This window comes from Vulpes lagopus, chromosome 17 (assembly GCF_018345385.1).
Source record: "Vulpes lagopus strain Blue_001 chromosome 17, ASM1834538v1, whole genome shotgun sequence".
In the NCBI taxonomy this organism is placed as follows: domain Eukaryota; kingdom Metazoa; phylum Chordata; class Mammalia; order Carnivora; family Canidae; genus Vulpes; species Vulpes lagopus.
In genome coordinates, this window is record NC_054840.1 from 16,585,419 (window position 1) to 16,604,671 (window position 19,253).

Consider the following 19,253-nt stretch of genomic DNA (forward strand, 5'->3'; position numbering starts at 1 on the left):
TATGAGAAATAGAACAACCTTAGCTAGATATACCAGCTCCAAACAACTAAAATAAAGTTTTAAAAAGTTATATATTGGATATTTTACCTGCTTGACAAACTAGAGACTCGGGGATGTTCCAGCAACTTATATTTTCATATTTTGTTTTGCATATTTAGTGTCATGCTACTGCCACCATCAATGCCAAAGTTGTTATAATCAATAACCTCTACTAGAATTCTGGACAGGATCTGCTTGCTTTCTGAAGCTAATTCCAATAATGTTTTTTGAAAATGTTTTTGATTCTCACTGTTTATAGGCAATCAGGAGTTGAGTGAGACTTGCACATAATGAAGAGAGTTATCCTGGTCCCATGAACACAGAGACAAGGCACGATGATACAGTAGTGGAGCAGGATGCCACTCCCAATTCATTCTGAGACACCTTATAGGAAACCAAATTGCTGGGGACATGTGAGAGAGGAAATCTGCTTTACGAAGAAACATCAGGGGACCTAGAGGCCAGGCTAAATTAAATAAGGTAGAACTGTTAGCAAAGCTGTGCAAAAGATATCGCACATCACATTTATGTGATGGCCCATGGGGATAGAACGTGCATTTATGCACACCAATACTTAAGGGGCTAGAATATAAGTGGTGTGGCAGGGTAAATATATTTAAAATACAAAACAAAACAAAACAAAACAAAAAAACAACCCATAGATTATTCCAGAATTTCAATAAAGCCCAGAGGTTAGCTACCCTACAGCAACACTAAATCCATCATGTATCACTGGACACAGCAATGGTTTCATACTGTCAGGAATCGGGGCTAATGAGAAAGTACAAAGGCAGTAATCCAAATCTTTAACTCTTAGGTAGAATGATTTCAGATACTCAGTTTCCATCATTCAAATAAAATTCTCAGTCATTTAATTTCTATTAAATTAATTCTATTGTTATTCACAGCAAAGGTATCCTAAACACTCTATTTCATATTATTTTTCACTTGCAAATCATGAGATAAATAGGCTTTACTTTGACATTTTCTAATATGGCTCATCAGTGCCCTCTAGTGATCAAGAGACCAGTTCAGACAAATCACTACTCTCCTGAAAATTGTTTTAAAAAAGCACAGATTCACTGAGTATTCAATTTCTGGTATCTGCTAAAAATAGATCTTCTGGTACTGTTACTTGCACTCAGGTTATTGCTCTCTCTTTAGAATCCATAACAGATAAAGCCGTTTATTAAAGAACATGCTATGCAATCATCTGAAAACATGTCAAAGCAACCTTTGCTTGATCCCAATGTGAATACATCATTTTGGCCACTAGGGAGCCTTCTTACCAACGAATAAACATGATCACAAAGTAGTCAAGAAATATATTTTTTTAAATAATACACTTGTATAGTTACTTCCTTTCTTTTCCCAACTTCTATCTGTGTATTCCAGTCACTATCATACATAATCACAATGGCCATATTCAAAAATCTCTGTAGTAATACAGTTGCCTAATCATTTATTTCCTACCACATTTGATATGTTTGTCTGTTTGTTTGTTTTTTTTTAATAAAAATTTTCAGCAGAGGTTCCCATTCCTTAACCCTTAACAGGTGGCCTTTGGACAACTGTGATCTGTAGGCATGGTCTAGTGACATTAAAATATTTTTTACTAGTTGCCAACATTTAAAAATCTGAATTTCTGGCATCCCTTGAAGGAAGAAATCACATTTGGGAGTGTCTGTCCTGCATCCCCACATAGCAACATATCCAGGAACCAAGGGGCTACCCCTTTAGGTAAGGCCTGTGTTCTTCAGTAGCTAGTCACAGCGTAGTCCACATCAGCCACATGGGTTTCTTAACTGGCCCCTGTAGGCATTTGAGTCACAACCCCTGAGTTTGTGACTCCTTTCAATTCTTCCTATATAAGTTCTCTTTTATAATCCTTATAACCAAGCTAATCTTCTATCGTATTAGCACCACAAAGCTCCACCAGAGGCACAGACTAAAGGAAACACACTGTTACAAAGGAAAGGAAAAAGATAGTAATTGAGAAATGCAAACATGCAAATGAGTAGTTTAGGCTGAGGTCAAATGGAACCGACTCTCTCAGGCTTGATGAAGTGCTTAGGAATCATGTCTCTATTCTAAGATGACAAAACCCTCACCATGGGTTCAAATATAGCAAGTAAGCAATGCAGATACTCCTAACAACAAACCACCTGCTCACATCTCAAGATTTCTTCCTTGGAACCAAAGACCTGGTGATCAAATAAATGATTGGCCAGTTAGGCCATAAAAAGGAAACATGGCACTCACGGGGGTGCTGCTGTCTGAGAAGGTGTTCATGCTGACCGAGCTGCTCAGCTTCTCTGAGGACACAGAGGGTGGGGATGGGCTCCTCTTCTCCAGGGGATCCTGCCGCTGCAGGTACTCCCGCCAGGCCCGCTGAATGCTAGAAAAACAAAACAAAACAGCACATGCACCGTCAGTACCCAGTCACAGCCCACAGACGCAGAAAAGCACAAGGAGTCTGAAGGAATTGGCTTTGGAGACAGAGAAAATGTAACACATAGAATGTGACAGAGGAAATCAGAAGACCTGTACTGTTTCTCTATTTGACTGGTTTCACGTTCACAGGCTCCACTACGCTAAATTAGTCTACGGGGGTCATCTTAGAGGCATCAAAGTGAAGCTAGTTTGCACATGTAAATGTACTTTGATTTACAGAATGCAAGATATTTCCATTTCTCATCCTATATTTCAAATGAGAATAATAAATAGGCTGACATATCACTTACTCATGCACTAATATAACTTTATTGAAAGACTCTCCTGTGCCAAAATCTGTCCTCCCTAGGCTCTAGACAGTGATTACAATGCAGCTCTAGAGGGTGCCAATACTTTTGGATCAGAGGCCAATTTCCTCTGACGCTATGAAGCATAAGCTTCAGGGGCTCTTACAGGCCAGGGGTTTCTTCCAAGACCCTTCCAAGAGGGGCTCTTCATGGTTTGTACAAAATTGCAAAAGTAGAGGTGCCTGGATGGCTCAGTCAGTTAAGCATTTGCCTTTAACTCAGGTCATAGTCCCCAGGGGGTGCAGGGATTGAGCCCCCCATGGAGCCCCCTGCTCCATGGCTAGGCTGCTTTCCCCTCTCCTTCTGCCATCTCCTGCTTGTGCTCTCACTCAAATAAATATATAAAATCTTTTTTAAAAATTGTAAAAATAGGGGGCACCTGAGTGGCTCAGTGGTTGACCATCTGCCTTCAGCTCAGGTCATGATCCCAGGATCCTAGGATTGAGTCCCACATTTGGCTCCCCTCAGGGAGCCTGCTTCTCCCTCTGCCTGTGTCTGTCATGAATACATAAATGAAATCTTTTTTTAAAAAATTGCAAAAGTAGATATCTTTTGGGTTTTTTTTAAAGGGCACTCCAAATTATATATGTAATTCAGACTCTATTAAAGAAGCATATGGCTGTGTTTTGGATTATATGTGATTACTACTTTATTATACAATCCTTGCTCAAAATACAACCTTATTTATTTATTTGTTTATTTATTTATTTTTCTTTGGTTTAAAGATTTTAGTCTATTTTATTTTTTAAAAGGTTTTATTAATTTATTCATGAGTGACACAGAGAGAGAGAGAGAGAGAGTCAGAGACATAGGCAGAGGGAGAAGTAGCCCCCCCCCATCCCCCCAAGGAGCCTGATGCAGGACTTGATCCTGGAACCCTGGGATCACACCCTGAGCCAAAGGCAGACGCTCAAATGCTCAGCCACCCAGGCGTCCTGGTTTAAAGATTTTAAACAGAATCTCAAAGAAAGTTCTGTAAGAGTTTGGTAGTCCCATTGCTTCTTCAGGGACCCATCTCAGTAGGGGGTAGCAAACTTTTGGAAATTGTCAATAATTTCGACATCCTCTGAAGCACTTAGGGTCTCCCAGAGTCCTAACAAGTTCTGCCACTGGAGGGCACCTAAAGCTAGTAAGTCTGCCCATCAGAGGCTTAACAAACAAAAAAAAAAAGTGACGTTGTAAATAAAGGCTATTTTAAAAATATAAAATATTTTTAGAATACCCACAAATTTATATTCAAGGTATATATCTCTCTCTCTCAACCTCTCTCTCTCTCTCTCTCTCTGTTGCTCCCTCATGGTCTTGATAATTCAGAAAATACAGAAAGAAAATGTAATAGACGTTTGATAGTTTACATTTTAGTTTATTGAACACCAGGGGGCAGTGTGACACCTTTAAAGAACCAAATAGATTTTGCTGGGCAAAATCTGAGATCTGCAAAGGTGAATTTGCACTTAAAGCTTCCCCTTTCACCTCCTAGTTCTATGGTGCCTAGAAAGTGATATGTCAGTTTTCCTTAAGCCAGATATTAAGAAGACAACATGCCTTTCTTCCAGGTGGGTGGATATCCTCTTTTGTTGACAGAGAATGTGACAAAATTAAATACCTTTAAAATGTGTATGAAAATCACCTATAAGCCCCCTTACCTCCTTAATACAAAAGTTATTTTAATTTTTGAATACATACCTTATGATCCTTTTCCACATATATGGAAACAATTTTACTTAGTTGAAATCATATTATGCTATACTTGATTCTTTTTTAACTCAGACGTTAAAAATGAGAGGCCAGTCACATCACTGTTATCTAAATTGCTATACTGGATATTTTTTTTGAATGGTGAAATCATGCTATTATTACTCTCTGAATCATAGGACACTACTTACACGACACACTGTTTACTCCCATTTGACCACAACGATGAGAACTTTGCAGATTCAATTGTTCTATTATTAGTTCTCTGAATACAATCTCCAAATGCTATTTTACCAAAAGAGTGAATTAAAATGAAATGACGAAGCACCTCATCCCTCAGTCATGGGAAATCACTTTTCAGCCTTCTTATCCTAATTGTACCAGAATTCCTACTCACAAGTCTCTTTTAAGCCTACAGAGAAAGCCCTGAACACCACCTCGGCACTTATACTTCTATTTTTTTTTTTTTTGTAATTTTTTAAAATTGGAGTTCAATTTGCCAACATATTGTATAACACCCAGTGCCCATCCCATCAAGTGCCCCCCTTAGTGTCCGTGGAAGGGGAGGTGGGCGGGGGGATGGGGTGACTGGGTGATGGACACTTTTACTTCTAAAAAAAGCTGTGCTATCAAACAATTCTTTAAAGGCAGGTTGCAGTAAAAGAGCACATTTTGTGTGTTCCTATATTTTGAATTATAAATACAGAGGCTTGTTTCAAGGTAGACGATAAATGCATTTTTCAATAATTTTTTTGTTTGTTCAATTCCTATTTGTCTTCTATCTCAGGGATGGTGTCATCGCTTGCCTCTGACATTTCTCTGTACATCCCTGTCTCTTTTACAGTGCCCGTGGCTGCACTCACAACCACTTAGGGGCTCACAGCCAGTGCAGTCCTGGTTGTCACTGGATGTCCTTATACACAACATGTCCTTACCTAGAAGACAGAGCTCTGAGAACTGGGATGAGTCCTGGTACTTTATTAGCCTTGAAGGATGGATGGGATTTGGACTGATGAGGAGGACAAGGAAAGGCCTTTGGGCAAAGCCTTGGAAGTGAAGGTACTGGGCAGAAGGTAGGAGGTTTCTAGAGAAAAGTGATAGGGCATGAAGCTGTGAAGATACGAGAAGGATCCCAGATGTCTCCAAGGACTGGTCTGGGGGCAGATTGGGCAGTATCTGCCTCTTAAGAGGGGGAACCGCAATGTGGCACAGTTGATTGTGGCCAAATCTTACTATGTATCAGAACAGTCAGAAATCTTGATTTTTATTTGAAAGTTACTAGTTTTTTTTTTTTTAAAGATTCCATTTATTCATTCACGAGAAGCACAGAGGGAGAGGCAGAGATGCAGGCAGAGGGAGCCCGATGCGGGACTCGATCCCAGGATCCCAGGACCCCAGGATCACGACCTGAGCCAAAGGCAGACACTCAACCACTGAGCCACCCAGGTGCCCCTGAAAGTTACTAGTTCTTAAATGCTACCAAATAATGTTTACAACTTCAAAATACATGGTTACTCAAGGATGTTTGAATTTGGGGATGGAAAAAAAGGACATCATCAAAGAGGACACAAGGCTGAGTATCTTGGAAAATAACCAACTCATTACATTACGTTACTCTTTTAATTTGTACTTTCTCATTCAATTCTTACCACAAGTGGTAATGTGAGGAAAGCATTATTATTAGCATAGTGACAGTTTTTGCCTGCCCAACATTAATTTTTCCTTCTTTTTATTCCAGCACTCATTTTTCTTTGGGGACCCACCAACCCATGGCCACAATGTTGGGAGAGCCCGCACAAGAATGAAGTAATAATGTGCACAGCGGAGCTTATAGAAGAAGGAGGAAAGAGATGTCTGATGATGCTTGACTATCTGGGTCTAGAATACGCTTGAAGCACATTAGCCCCTGCATGTTGCTGTTAGGTGATCCAATATAATCTCTTTTTAAAACATGAGTCAGTTTGAGTTGAGTTCTTTTACTTGCAACCAAGAGTCCTTGAAAATTTCAAGAAACAAGATGGGAACTAACTGACAGATCTGACATTTGGACCAGATCCCCTGTCTTTCCATTATGTTGTGTTTCCTCCTCGTGGTTCAGCAAAAGACAGAAAACAAAGTGATGAGTTTGGCTTGTCACATACTAACTTTGAGTAGGTAAATAGAACTCCTATTTGTTTAAGCCTGTTAGATAAATTTTCTATGTGTGACTAAAAGCTATCCTAACAGATAAACCATGTTTTCATTATTTGGTGTCTGCCTCAACCCTGTATCCTGATACAAACCTGCCCAAATGCTAGTAAAGGGCCGCTACATACAACAGGCAAGTTTTCCACAGCATTTGTCTGTATCTCTAGCCTGCTTCCGCTCCATTCCAGTTTCTGGCTGGTTTGTAACTCCTGACTTCATTTGATTGTTGGTACTTTCTACTTAGATTGCTGGTACTTTGATTGCTGGTCCTTCCTAAGCATCGTGGACTTATGCTTTTCTGGATCTTTCTGCAGGTTCCTTCACCAATACCTATGACCACCTTAACAGTCAGCAACTCCTCACTTCCTCATAGATGGAATTTGGGCAACTTTGGGCAACATTGAGAAAGCGCTTTAGAAATAAGGCACACAGGGGCTACTGAGTCTATGAAAGAGAACAGCTGATCTCGGGGATATTAACCATTCAAAGAAGGGTGTCAGATTAGGCTAATCCAGACAACTCTTTTCCAATAAGTCTTCCTCCACTAGATTATGAATCCCTTGAGGGCAGTAACTACATGTGTCCACCATATTGCCACAGTTCTAGAAATATGGTAAGTAGGAGATATATTCTCCTAACATTGTGTACCAGAAATAATTCAATAAATCCTCAAAGAAGAAAAAGTTTTAACTCATGAGGAAATGTGCTTAGAAACTAAATGTATTTATTACATTCTTCAGCTCTGTGACTTCTGTTCAGAACTTTCTTCTCTTCCTTAAAGTTCTTACTGTGTTCACCCGTTCTTCTCCCAAGGTCAGTCAGCGCTTGTACAAGTATTGCTTTAAACTCTTTACTATATAAATTACTTATCTCTGTTTTATTAAGGTTTTTTTCCCCTCTGTGGCTTTATCTTGTCCTTTCATTTGGAACATGTTCCTCTGTTTCTTCATTTTGCTTGACAGTCTCTACTGGTTTCTATGTGTTAGGTGCAACAGCCACCTCTCTGAGTCTTAAATGGTTAGCCTTGTGTGGCAGATGAACCTTATTGCTCAACCTTGCCCTAGCTGTTGGCTGTCTCTCAACCTTTGTGATTGTCCAAGTAGCCTATTTTATTTTTAATAGCTCTCAGTAGTGGAAGGTGTGCCAAGACCAGTCAGTGTCCTAAGGGGTAGGATCATAATCAGAACCTAAATTCAGGCTGAATGGAAGCCAAACTCTCAGGTAGTAGCTTTTAAAATATGAGAATATATACGTTCCTGTGGGGCTGCAATTGTAAACTCTGTTGGGCTCCCAAGCCAGGTGATCTGGAGATGTCCCCTGGGTGGCAGTAGCAAAATCTGGGGCTCTAGATGAGCGTATTATTTTGTTCCTGGAAGATTTGTGTAAGTTGCAGTAAGGGTTAGGGAGATCACAAAGATGGTATCTCCAGGCCTATATTCCCTGAGAGCATCTCTGTAGCCTATAGATGTGTGCCAAATCTGAAGTCTGCCCCTAAGGCCCATACTTCAGGTAGGCAAATAGACCTCTTTCACAGAGAGGCCAAGGGTGTGTTTCATCTGCTGTCTATTCAGGGCCCTAGGGTGGTAGCCTGCCAGGAATTGCTTTTCCAATTGTTACTGTCCTATAGGACCCACGAATGCAAGCCCCCTGGCCACCTGAGCCAAGTGATCAAGGAGTATCCCCTAGGCAGCAGCCACAAAACCCAAGGCACCAGATGTAAAGACTGGGACACCAGACATGTATAAGACCTCCCTTTCAAGATATGTTAGTATTCTGGAGTGTGGTAGAGGAAATTGAAAGATAGTGTCTACCCTCTGAGGTCTTAGAAAAAGTTTACAGTCAGTCCTTCGATGTGTGTTTAATTAAAAGCCTGCCCTTCAGGCTGCAGCTATAATGATAAGCTAATAGGCCTTTTTTACATCAATACTGAGCTCCTGGATCTGTTGCCTCTTGCCATGCCCTGGAGGTGATAGCTGTTTAAGACTCTTTCTCTGTTGGTTACAGTCCTATGGGGACTGCAAGTGCCACTAGAGCCAGGTAGTATAGAGGTATCCCCTAGCAGCAGCAGCAGCAGCAGCAGGAAAAATTAGGGCAAAGGTAAAATCTCCTTCCTCAAAGATTCTAGTGAGGTAGAGCAAGGCAGAGGGACAGTGTAAAGACTGTACTTACTGGCTTCCATTCCCTGAGACCCCCCATGTAGGCTCAAAGCTCAGGCCAAAGCTCCTGGACCAGCAAATAGACTTCTTTCTCAAAAAGAGCAGATGTGTACTTCAGTCTGCTGTCTACACAGTGTCCTGGGAGTGGTGGTCTGCCAAGAACTGTCTCTCTAATTGCCACAGTCCCATGAGACCCAGGAATACAAACCCCCAGGACTCTAGGTCCAGGTAATCAAGAGGTGTTCCCTGGGTGGTAGCGACCAACACCAGGCTATCAAATCTGTGTAGAAGCTATCCTTTGGGAGATACTGGTCTTCTGGAGTGGAGCAGAAGGAGAACACAAAGATGGTGTTCACTGGCTGGAGCAAGAAAGATGGGGAGTGTAAGATGGCACCTGCCAAAAACAGAAAAAAAAGAAGAGAAAAAAGAGAAGGAAGAAGAAGAAAGAGGAGCAGGAGTAGCAGGAGGAGAAGGGGGAGGAAGAGAGGGAGAGGAGGAAAGAAAAGAGAAAAAAATAAAGAAATAAAAAGAAAAAAATTTAAAAGGTGGTGCCTGCTAGCTTTAGTAAGGCAGAGAGTGGGAGACGGCTTCCACCATTCTCTGACCTCAGAGAGTATCCCAAGCAGGCTCGTGGCTCTCAGACCCAAACTTCAAATCTAGGAGATCAGTCTTTTTCACATTAAGTTTGGGCAGTTTTCAAAGGGCTACTTCTGCATGTGGCCCTGAGACAGGTGAGTCTGCACATGGGCCCTTGAAGAGCCCTACCTCAGTTGGCCTTAGCACTGCAGGTCTCATGGGCACTGGAACCCCTCTGATCCTCAAAGCCAAATGTTTTGGGGGCTTGTCCTTCAGGTGCTGATCTTAGTAGCTGGGGTGCCTGATGTAGAATATAATCCTTCATTCCTCAGGAAGAAGCTCTGTGTTTTGAGTTCCCTCCTGATTGTGAGCACTGCACTGGGTGGGGTGGAGTTTACTGCAAGATTACATCCCAGCCTTTCCTTTCTGTTTCAATGTGGTGTCCCTCTTATTTGCCTGTTGTAAAAGGGGTTGCTCTGCCAGTTTTTAGGATTTTTTTCAAGGGATATTGTTCCATATATAGCTGGAAAATCAGTATGTTTGCGGGAGGATCAGTTTACTGTTTACTCAGTTTACAGTTTACAGTTTACAGTTTACAGTTACTCAGTTTACTTCTCATTAGCTGTGTTCTTTGGGCAAAATACTGAACTTATTGACCTATATTGTGCTTACCCCAAAAATAGGAATAGCAATAACCTCTGGGCAAGGAATCCAGGATAAGGTATCTAAGTCAGCCTCAAACTCGATAAATAAAGGTCTTAGATAAAGCATTATGATTACTTAAGAAAATAAAACACTTTAAAAAATTTGTAAGTAACGTGCTAATCATATATATCAATATGATATACTAGATTCCTAAGGATCCTTAAGGGCAACATTTTTTTTTAGATTTTACTTCTTTATTCATGAGAGATACACAGAGAGAGGCAGAGGGAGAAGCAGGCTCCCTGTGGGGAGCCCAATGTGGGACTCAATCCCAGGACCGGGGGTCACGCGACTGGAGCCAAAGGCAGACACTCAACCACTGAGACACCCAGGTGCTCCAAGGGCGATATTCTATTAGCCCAGTTTGGCATAAAAACATGTTTAGAAACAGTATAACTCATGGAAAGACACATTAGGTCAATCTTTTTTTTAAATTTTCACACTGAAAGCTCACTACAATCTTTTTGGAGATGATTAGTGTTATCATTTTATAGAGGAGTGCAACTGTGGCCCAGACAGGTAAGCAGTGTTCCTAAGATCATACAGTGGGTAAGGAGCAGAGCTGGGATTTCTTCTATTGCTCTAATTCCAAAGCCCATGCTTTCAACCATTCTTCTCTCTATCTTCTTTTAATTAAAACGTTGACTAATGTTGATAGGCGTTACTCTCAAACAAATGCCATTTAACAAGGCTTTATTTGTTGAAATTCTTCTGGGAATTGTCTTGTTCCTCGAGTGTGTCTATCTGTCTGTCTGTCTGCCTGTCTGTCTCTTTCCTTCCCTCTCTTTTATAGAATCTAAACGTTGTTTTGTCACTAAATCATCAAATACAGTAATAAAAAAATGAATCAGACACATTTAATGAGCAGGTGTTCAAAAGATAACTTGTATTCAAAATAAATAAATAACAAAATAAATATGTTGTTAAAACATCAGGAGAGGGATTGCACATAGTTAATGAACACCTGTTAAGTGATGGTTTGTATTCAGAAGGTGTGTTTTAGATCTCACCACAACATGCAAGGTGTGACCTCCATGTGAAGGGTAATAGTTTTATGGGATTTGGAGAGCCCATTTCCTTCCTTGGCAGCCAGGCCTTTGTGCTAAAGCCTCTTTATGCTAAAGCTCCTTTGATGTGTGCCTTTATCCCCAGGCCCACATTCCAGCCCTGCCTCTTAAGAATATATTTGTCGTTAGTCGAGTTGGGTTGAGAGTCTTCACTGTGGTGCTTTCACTATTACTTTTGCTTTCACTAAATTTTCTGACTTGAGAGGCTTGCCTTTGCTTGATCTTCAGAAAACCTGCCTTTCACCTCCCCCAAATGACTTTTTATTAATAGCCGTGCAATCTTGATTGCTTTTTCCTTTTTGACACAGTCCTTTGATCCTTCAAGTCAAAAACTCAAAATTACCTGTTAATGGTTACATTCATGAACCAGGTAATGTGCCCTTCCTGACATTTCCTCTAAATTCCACCCCCACACTCACATGTGTTCTTTCCCTGCAGGTCTTGACTTCTTTCCACTGATATTTTGCAATCCACGTAAAGGTTTAGGCTTTCTTATCAAATTCTTTTTAGTTGGCCTTAGTGTGAAGAAATAATTGAGAGTCTTTCCCGCCCCATCCAACCCTCACCTCAGGTTCTCACTAGTGCAGGTATACAATGGAGGCAGCCCACACTTGAGAACAGTTCTCATCCTGTCTTATTGTCTTTTATGTTCAAAGATTGGCCTGCCAAGGAGCATCCCACCTCAGGTTTACAGAGGTTGGACTGTCCAAAAAACCTTTATTGGGACCTACTGACCCTCTCCTCCTTGTCAGGGAAGACAGAGGAGAGTTTCCAGGAAAACAAATTTTACAGTGTAGTAATCCTCACTTCCCTCACTTCTCTCTACCTACCAGAGGAAGATAGATGTTCAGCAGGGTCCCACCAACAAAAGCCAGAAGACCGTAAGAGAAAGCTTGTGAAGTCTGACAGTGACTCTGGAACCTGAGACAAGGACCCATCTTTCATATCCAATGTTCTTCAGGGCTAAAGAAAATCCCTTGGGAAGTGGGGATGAGGGTTTGCCAAGATCCACCCTGATGAGAATGCCAAGGTCAGTCTGCGGCAGACGGTCCCCCTCCAGAACAAGGGACACAATGAGAGGCACAGCCCACAACATCAGTGGGGACTCACAGGAGACCAGATGACCTTTCTTCTCACAGGATCCCAACCCTTAGAGCTATTTTTTAAGGAAACAACTGCTTGGAAGCTAAGTGTTTACCATTAATAGGCATGCTGGGGCAGTTGGGTGTTCAGCACATGAAGGGTGGGAGAGATGATACCAAGGAGAAGGGGCAACCAGAAAGAGGAGAGAATACAGAGAAAGGAGAGCAAGCTGCACAGCTGTTGGAAAGATCTAATGTGTGTAGAAGGGAGATGTTCAAACTGTCATGAGAGTTAAGAATTTAATAACCAGATTAGACAAGAGTCACTGAACTGGACTAAATTCTCCAATGGGACTCAAATTCCATTATTGGACAAGATTAAGTTTTCTCTCCCTCATCCCCCTCCAGTGAGTGGAAACGGGGTTCAGAGTTATTAGAAGAGATAAAACCTTTCTGTTTGCACCTCACTGAACTGAGACTCCTCCATTAAGCTAGCTACACAGAAAGTCCCAGACTCTCTGAGCTGGCTGGAATCTCAGCCAGAGATATTTTTTTCTTGCCTGCTCCTCCTCCAGGCATCTGCCCCTCTGCCTCTACATATTGGGGATGATGAAAACCAAAAAAGACCAGGGAGGTTTCCTAGCTTCATTTCAGCATTCAAATCAAACAGTCTAATTAATTTTTCACACAAACAACTTTCAATTCCAGCACTTTTTCATTTAAGAGAAGGTTATCTTAATGAGAAAGTTCCTAAGGATAAAGTAACCTATGTTTGCAAACTAAAATCCTGTATAGCAAGGCTGACACATTGCTTGCATAAAATTTGGTAGCCTGATTTATTATTCATTTAGTGAGCATGACACAGAACTTCCTAATGGGGGACCCAACAGGTTCAGAAGCCATATTTGAATTTTATCTTCAAGGTATCTCTATGTTTCCGCTCAGAAACAAGCTTTTCATTGATAACCAGGGTTAATATAAGTTGACAGGGGTTTATGTTAATATTTGCTTTTATCCAGTAGGATATTATATGGCTGCATCATTTCTGTATTAGTTCCTAAATCCATAGCTTATTGTTCTTCAAAGTTGTACACCTCAAGGCTCCCTTCTTCAGGGTGATTTATTTTCTAAAAGATTCCTCTTTGGGCTTTTCTGCAAATGATCAGTGATCCTAGCCAGCTTAGACATGTTTAAATTCTCGGATACATGCCTCTCAGAGTGTTAAGCTCTGTGTGTGTGTGTGTGTGTGTGAGAGAGAGAGAGAGAGAGAGAGAGATTTCATATGACCTCACTGAAAATTCTTATATGCACCTCTGAAGGAAGATCAGAAGAGGAAAGGATCACAGAAAACAAATATAGTTAAAAATTGCTTCTAAGGTGATTATGATAGACTCCTTCTCTCCTTAAACATAGTTTTAGAAAGTTGCTATTTTGTTCTAGAATATAGCCTGTTTCACTCTGGAAGTTACTAGTTTCATTTTTGTTAATACTGAGGTGTTCTTAGCACTATTTTTTGTAAGGATTTATTTATTTATTTGAGAAAGAGAGGATGTGAGCAGAGGAAGGGGCAGAGGGAGATGGAGAAAGGGAATCCCAAGCAAACTCCATGAGGCCCCTAACCTGGAAGCCCTCAATGCGGGGGGGTGGGGGGGGGGTGGGGGGTGGGGGGGGCAAGGTGGAGCTAGATCTCAAGACCCTGAGATCATAACTTAAACTGAAATCAAGAGTTGGTGGCTTAACCAACTGAGCCACCCAGGAATCCCTTCTAAGCACTATCTTTATTCATCGGTCATTTGTAGTGGGAAGGGGATTGGTCTTATTAAGAGAGACTAAAGATACACCTGGGTGCCTCAGTGGCTGAGTGTCTGCCTTTGGCTCAGGGTGTGAGCCCAGTTCGGGGATCCAGTCCCACATCAGGCTTCCTGTGAGGAGCCTGCTTCTCCCTCTGCCTATGTCTCTGCCTCTCTGCGACTCTCATGAATAAATAAATAAAATCTTAAAAAAGAGAGAGAATAAAAAGGAAGACGACAGTAAGTGAGGAGAAAAAGAAGAGATATTTTTCCAAAATATATGGATGAGAGATGGAATAGAAATAGGAGGAAGAGGATTAAAAATATGTGTGTGTATAATAAAGAAATAGCTTGGAACAACAGCCAAGTTGTTTCAAGGTGGGATTAACCAAGTTACTAAGATGAAAGACAGTGAAAAATGCTAATGGATGCTGAAGAGCTGCACGCTGCCTAGAACGGGAAAAATCCAAGAAATGAAGATGTGATGACAACCAAATAATTCTCCATAATATCCAGTAGGTGGTGATGTTTGCCCAAAACAGTTTTGTTGCTACCCAGAACAAAGGAAATAATGTTTAACACATAGATGTGAAATAAATAAATTCTTAATTCTTATACCCTCAAATTCCAGAGTAGGCTAGAATTTCATAAAACAAGAACTGTAAAACTAATGCTTTAATGTAAACTTTGAAATAACTTACATTTTCACCTTTGATTCCAGGGGCTGTAGATTGAGGTGATATTTCTCAATGTTATTCTCCATATCCATGGCCAGTTGGTGACTAGAAACAGAAATAATGTCTCAGTATAGTTGAGTCTATATAGTTAACCTTTATAGCAATAAAACTGCTAATTTATATTTATTAGAAAAAGCAGATATACATCTGATCTTGTTCATTTTAATTAATTCACAGAGGCCTAAAGGTTGCTATTGATGGATAAAGGATAAACAACTATACCATGAAAAGAAAATATTATTTTTCTATTTACCTTTGCATTCTTTTAATTTTTACTCCTCAGCTCAACATTCATATTTAAGGCATGAAAGTCATTTCCTTTAAGCAAAGAGGAAAGCAGAATACTGGGCCATTTCAGGAGGAGAAGAAAAACATAAGGCGGGTGTTATAAATCCCATGGCATTGCCCAAGAGAGGATCTCACTCATTCTCACCCCAAAGGTGCCACTGCCATTGACCCTTTCCTCCTTTCATTCTATAGGCTTTTGCAGAGCTCCCACTATGAACAAAATATAATCTCCACCCTGGAAAACTGCTGGCAGGAGTCTATAGATATTTGATCACTGCTCCTAATGAGCTTATTAGGCAATCACTGGGTGCTACAATGATCAAAGAAGATTTTATGGATTTGGTGGTAGTTGATGTGGGTTTTAAAGAATGGACAGGAATTAGGTAAATTGAGATGTGAAAGATAATACATATGAGAGGGATACTAAAACAAAGGAGTAGAGGTGAAAAAATTCAGGCTATTTTTGGACAAAAAGGAGCAATTTGGTGATAATGGAGGATAAAAGTAGGAAATAAGTTTGGATAAGCAGAAAACTAATAGTCATCGGCTACATAATATATATAAAATAGTGTCAGAGACATTTTACATGCATTATATTATTCAATTCCCACAGTAGCCTCTACCAATTAACTATTCTCCCGATTGTACAGTTGAGAATCTGAAGCTCAAAGAAATTATGCTCAGGTCACTATGTAGCAGAAACCACATTAAAACTTGAGTCTCACAACCACAAAATACTGGTTGAAGGATTATAATATCATACTTACTAAACTTGATCCTACTTATTGTGGTTTTCACAGGTCAAATATTTGACATCCCAATCCATTACACGCATGTGCTAAGGGTCTGTGTGTGCACATGTGTAAGCACATGTGTTTAAAACTGAAACAAAAATATCAGGGAATATTATTTCTCCAACTACATGTAATGTATGCTGATATCTTTTATTATATTTCAGATTTTCAGGGATGCCTGAGTGGCTCAGCGGTTGAGCATCTGCCTTCAGCTCAGGGTGTGATCTTGGGGTCTGGGATCGAATCCTGCATCAGGCTCCCTGCGAGGAGCCTGCTTCTCCTTCTGCCTATGTCTTCCTCTCTCTCTCTGTCTCTCATGAATGAATAAATAAAATCTTATATTTCAGATTTTTAAAATTACCTTTCAATGGTGACTCATCAAATTAATTTAACAAATCGTCAATTAATTGTTACCAACAGTGTGAAAAACATTGCTGCAGGGACACCTAAAACATTTGGAGCAGGGAAACTTGAATGGGATGCTTAAGGGTGATTTTTGGTAGGAATGAGCAAGGAAAGTGATAGAAAATATTCAGGAAGGTATTCAAATTGGTTCAATAATCAAGGACCAGCACTGTGGTTTTAGAAAAGAAAAGAAAAAGATTAAAAAAAAATTGTGCAGAGGATATCTAGGAATATCTCCTCTTTAGTAAAGAATAACCAAGAGGTGGGGAAACACACAATAGGTTAGATAAATTCCTATATGGCCGGTAGATGGTGCCATCAGCACAATATAGCTTTGTGATTACCCAGCTGGGGTGTTGAGGGGGTAAGGAAGAAACTACTCTTGTGTGCTCTGTGCCATTCATATTCTGGCATTATTTATTCATCCTTATTCACTCATTCATAAATATAGTGTATGTCTTCTATGTATCAGAAATGATGCAGAACACAAATGATACAATGGTGAAAACACTGGACACAATCCCTGTTCTATGGTTTTACAATCAAGGAGATGATGGATATTAAACTAATAACTACAAGTGTGATGGATGCTATTCAAGGGTAAACACAGAAGAAACCTAATCCAGGGTTGACGGGCATAAAAAGTCTTGTTTGTACATTGCTATGATCTTGTAGGGACAACGGCCTTACAGCAAAGATACTTTAAAATGTTGTTAATTGAACACCTTACTAGCATCTTAGCAAACTGGGCGACAGAGATACATGTGAGGTGGTGTGGGACTTGTAGTTATTCAGCAACCAAAGGCAAAGCTTAAGTTTTTATAAAAAGAAAAAATATGTATATATTAATAAATTTTGCTAATTTGGGGTTATAATTTATACAACCTCAACAAACTATAAACTATGAATACCTGTAGGTTTAATTGGATAGCTTAGCTCATTCCATCAATAATTACCTGCGGGTAATAAAACGATGATATGTGAGGTGAATGTGTGATTGCAAATCACACCAGAAACCCAGCCTGATTCAATATTTACAACAAATAGCAGTCAGCCTAAGGTCTTACTTAAGTTAATGAATGATTATCAAAAACAATACAGTCATAAGCAGGCTCTTAATTAATGGCCTTACTCATTACTCTTCTGTTTATGGGCACAGAGAAAGCTTTGTTGAGTAGGTGCATGTATGTGTATACAAATGCACTGGCCTGGCCCTGCACAGTCTCAAGTAGAACAGAGTTGCAGCCTCCCCTCCCTTCACACTGACTGTCTACCACAAAACCCTGTTGAGCATTCAGAATAAATGTAATGTTCCAAGGGGGAGTAACTGATCAACTGCTATGACACCACTATCACTTAACTTATGGTCATTTCAAGTAGCTGAGATGATTTACATCAGCACCTAAGTCAGCTACAGCCATAATGAAATGCCTAACTGCTCACTCAAAGTACACCAATTTTTCAATCAAATTTGACAGCTTTCAAGGACACAGCCCTGCCCCAAAGCCAACCAGGAAAATCTCTAGAATTCCAGGCAAATGAGCATAGTTTTAGGGCTGGGAGCCATTGTTTTCTCTCTGTCCTGGACAAACATGAAAGGGAAGCTCCCCACAGGCCTGTTTGCTTTGAGGGGAGATTTTAATTCCCATCTCTGGAGCTCCTCAATCATGATGAGGAAAAATAGGCATGCAAAGTAGATTGGCTATTTCCAAAAGCTTTTAGCTTTCCCAGGCTTCTGGGTAACAAGAAGGAAAGAATAGGGGAGGAAGGAGACAGAAGCCCACATATCTGCCATTAACCTTCACAAATCTTCCTGGGAGAGCAGAGAGCTGGGAAAGATACATGCTGGTATTAGTGAGAAGTTTAGTACAGAGTTGTGGTCAATTAGCGAGAAAAAAACTTCTGGAGCTCACTTCTTATATTAAAATCAATAATGAAATATCAGCATAACCAAATTTAATAGATGAAAGTGATGAGGAGAGCAAAGGCAAATGTAGATAAATTAAATTTCCTTACAACTTGCAGCCTATTGACAAATACCTGAGACATGCAGAGTGTGACATTCCTCAAGGAACTCATAGCTGCCTTAATACTGCTGATGTTTTGCTAGAGGCTAAAAGCAACCTTAGTTGGAGAACAGCCAGACCTCCAGGATCCTGTAAGTCTTCTTTAACATAAGGAAATATCTTTAGAGACTTCCTTTATCTCCACCCTCCCTCCATAACCTAAATGTATATAATCAATGGCTCCTCAAGATCACAGGACAGCTCTTTCTGCCCATGGGCCCTGTCCCCTTGATTTAATAAAAGCATCTTTTGGCACCAAAGATGTCTCAGGAACTCTTTCTTGACCATTTGCTCAGTGTCCCCTCATCAAAAGGGCTGAAGGTCACAGAGAAGTGTGTCCCATGAGAACGAAGCTACATGAGATTATTGAATAACCAACAGGAATCTAAAATGCACTTAGACCGCTGGTTCTCATCCACAGCTCCTCATTAGAATCACATGAAGTCAGCTTTTAAGAAATACTAATCTCATCCTCAGAGATTCAGATTCAATTTGTCTAGGTTGGAGGTTATGCCAAGGCTTATGCCATTTTTATTAACTCCCAGGTGATTCTAAGGGTATCCAGTATGAAGAACTACTGATCTAATGTCATTACCACACTAATCTCCATAGAGGAAAAGCTTTCTAGCTACACTGTCAAAAAATTTTTAGTTATTATTGTTTACAATATTGCTAGTGATGATGGGGTGGGGTGGTGCTGAGCTAATTTATTCTTAGTTATTCACATTAATGACAGTAGACATGACGAGGATAAATTAAATCTGAAGTTAACTCAGAAACTTCATTTGATCAAAGGGCTGGAACTGTCCTTCAAGCGATGACAAAGCAACTTCTTAGAATCATGGAGACAGAATGAACCTGAACT

General features: G+C 40.3%; 1 protein-coding gene across 1 annotated transcript in view; it reads right to left on the reverse strand.

Moving 5' to 3' along the window:
* The window catches only part of IQCJ (IQ motif containing J), a 208,610-nt gene that overhangs the window by 12,637 nt on the left and 176,720 nt on the right, over nucleotides 1–19,253 (reverse strand). The window contains exons 3-4 of the mRNA XM_041731645.1: nucleotides 14,800–14,880; nucleotides 2,302–2,437 (exon numbers count right to left, since the gene is read on the reverse strand). Of these exons, the coding sequence (XP_041587579.1) occupies nucleotides 2,302–2,437; nucleotides 14,800–14,880 (217 nt within the window). The remainder of the gene's footprint in view (nucleotides 1–2,301; nucleotides 2,438–14,799; nucleotides 14,881–19,253) is intronic.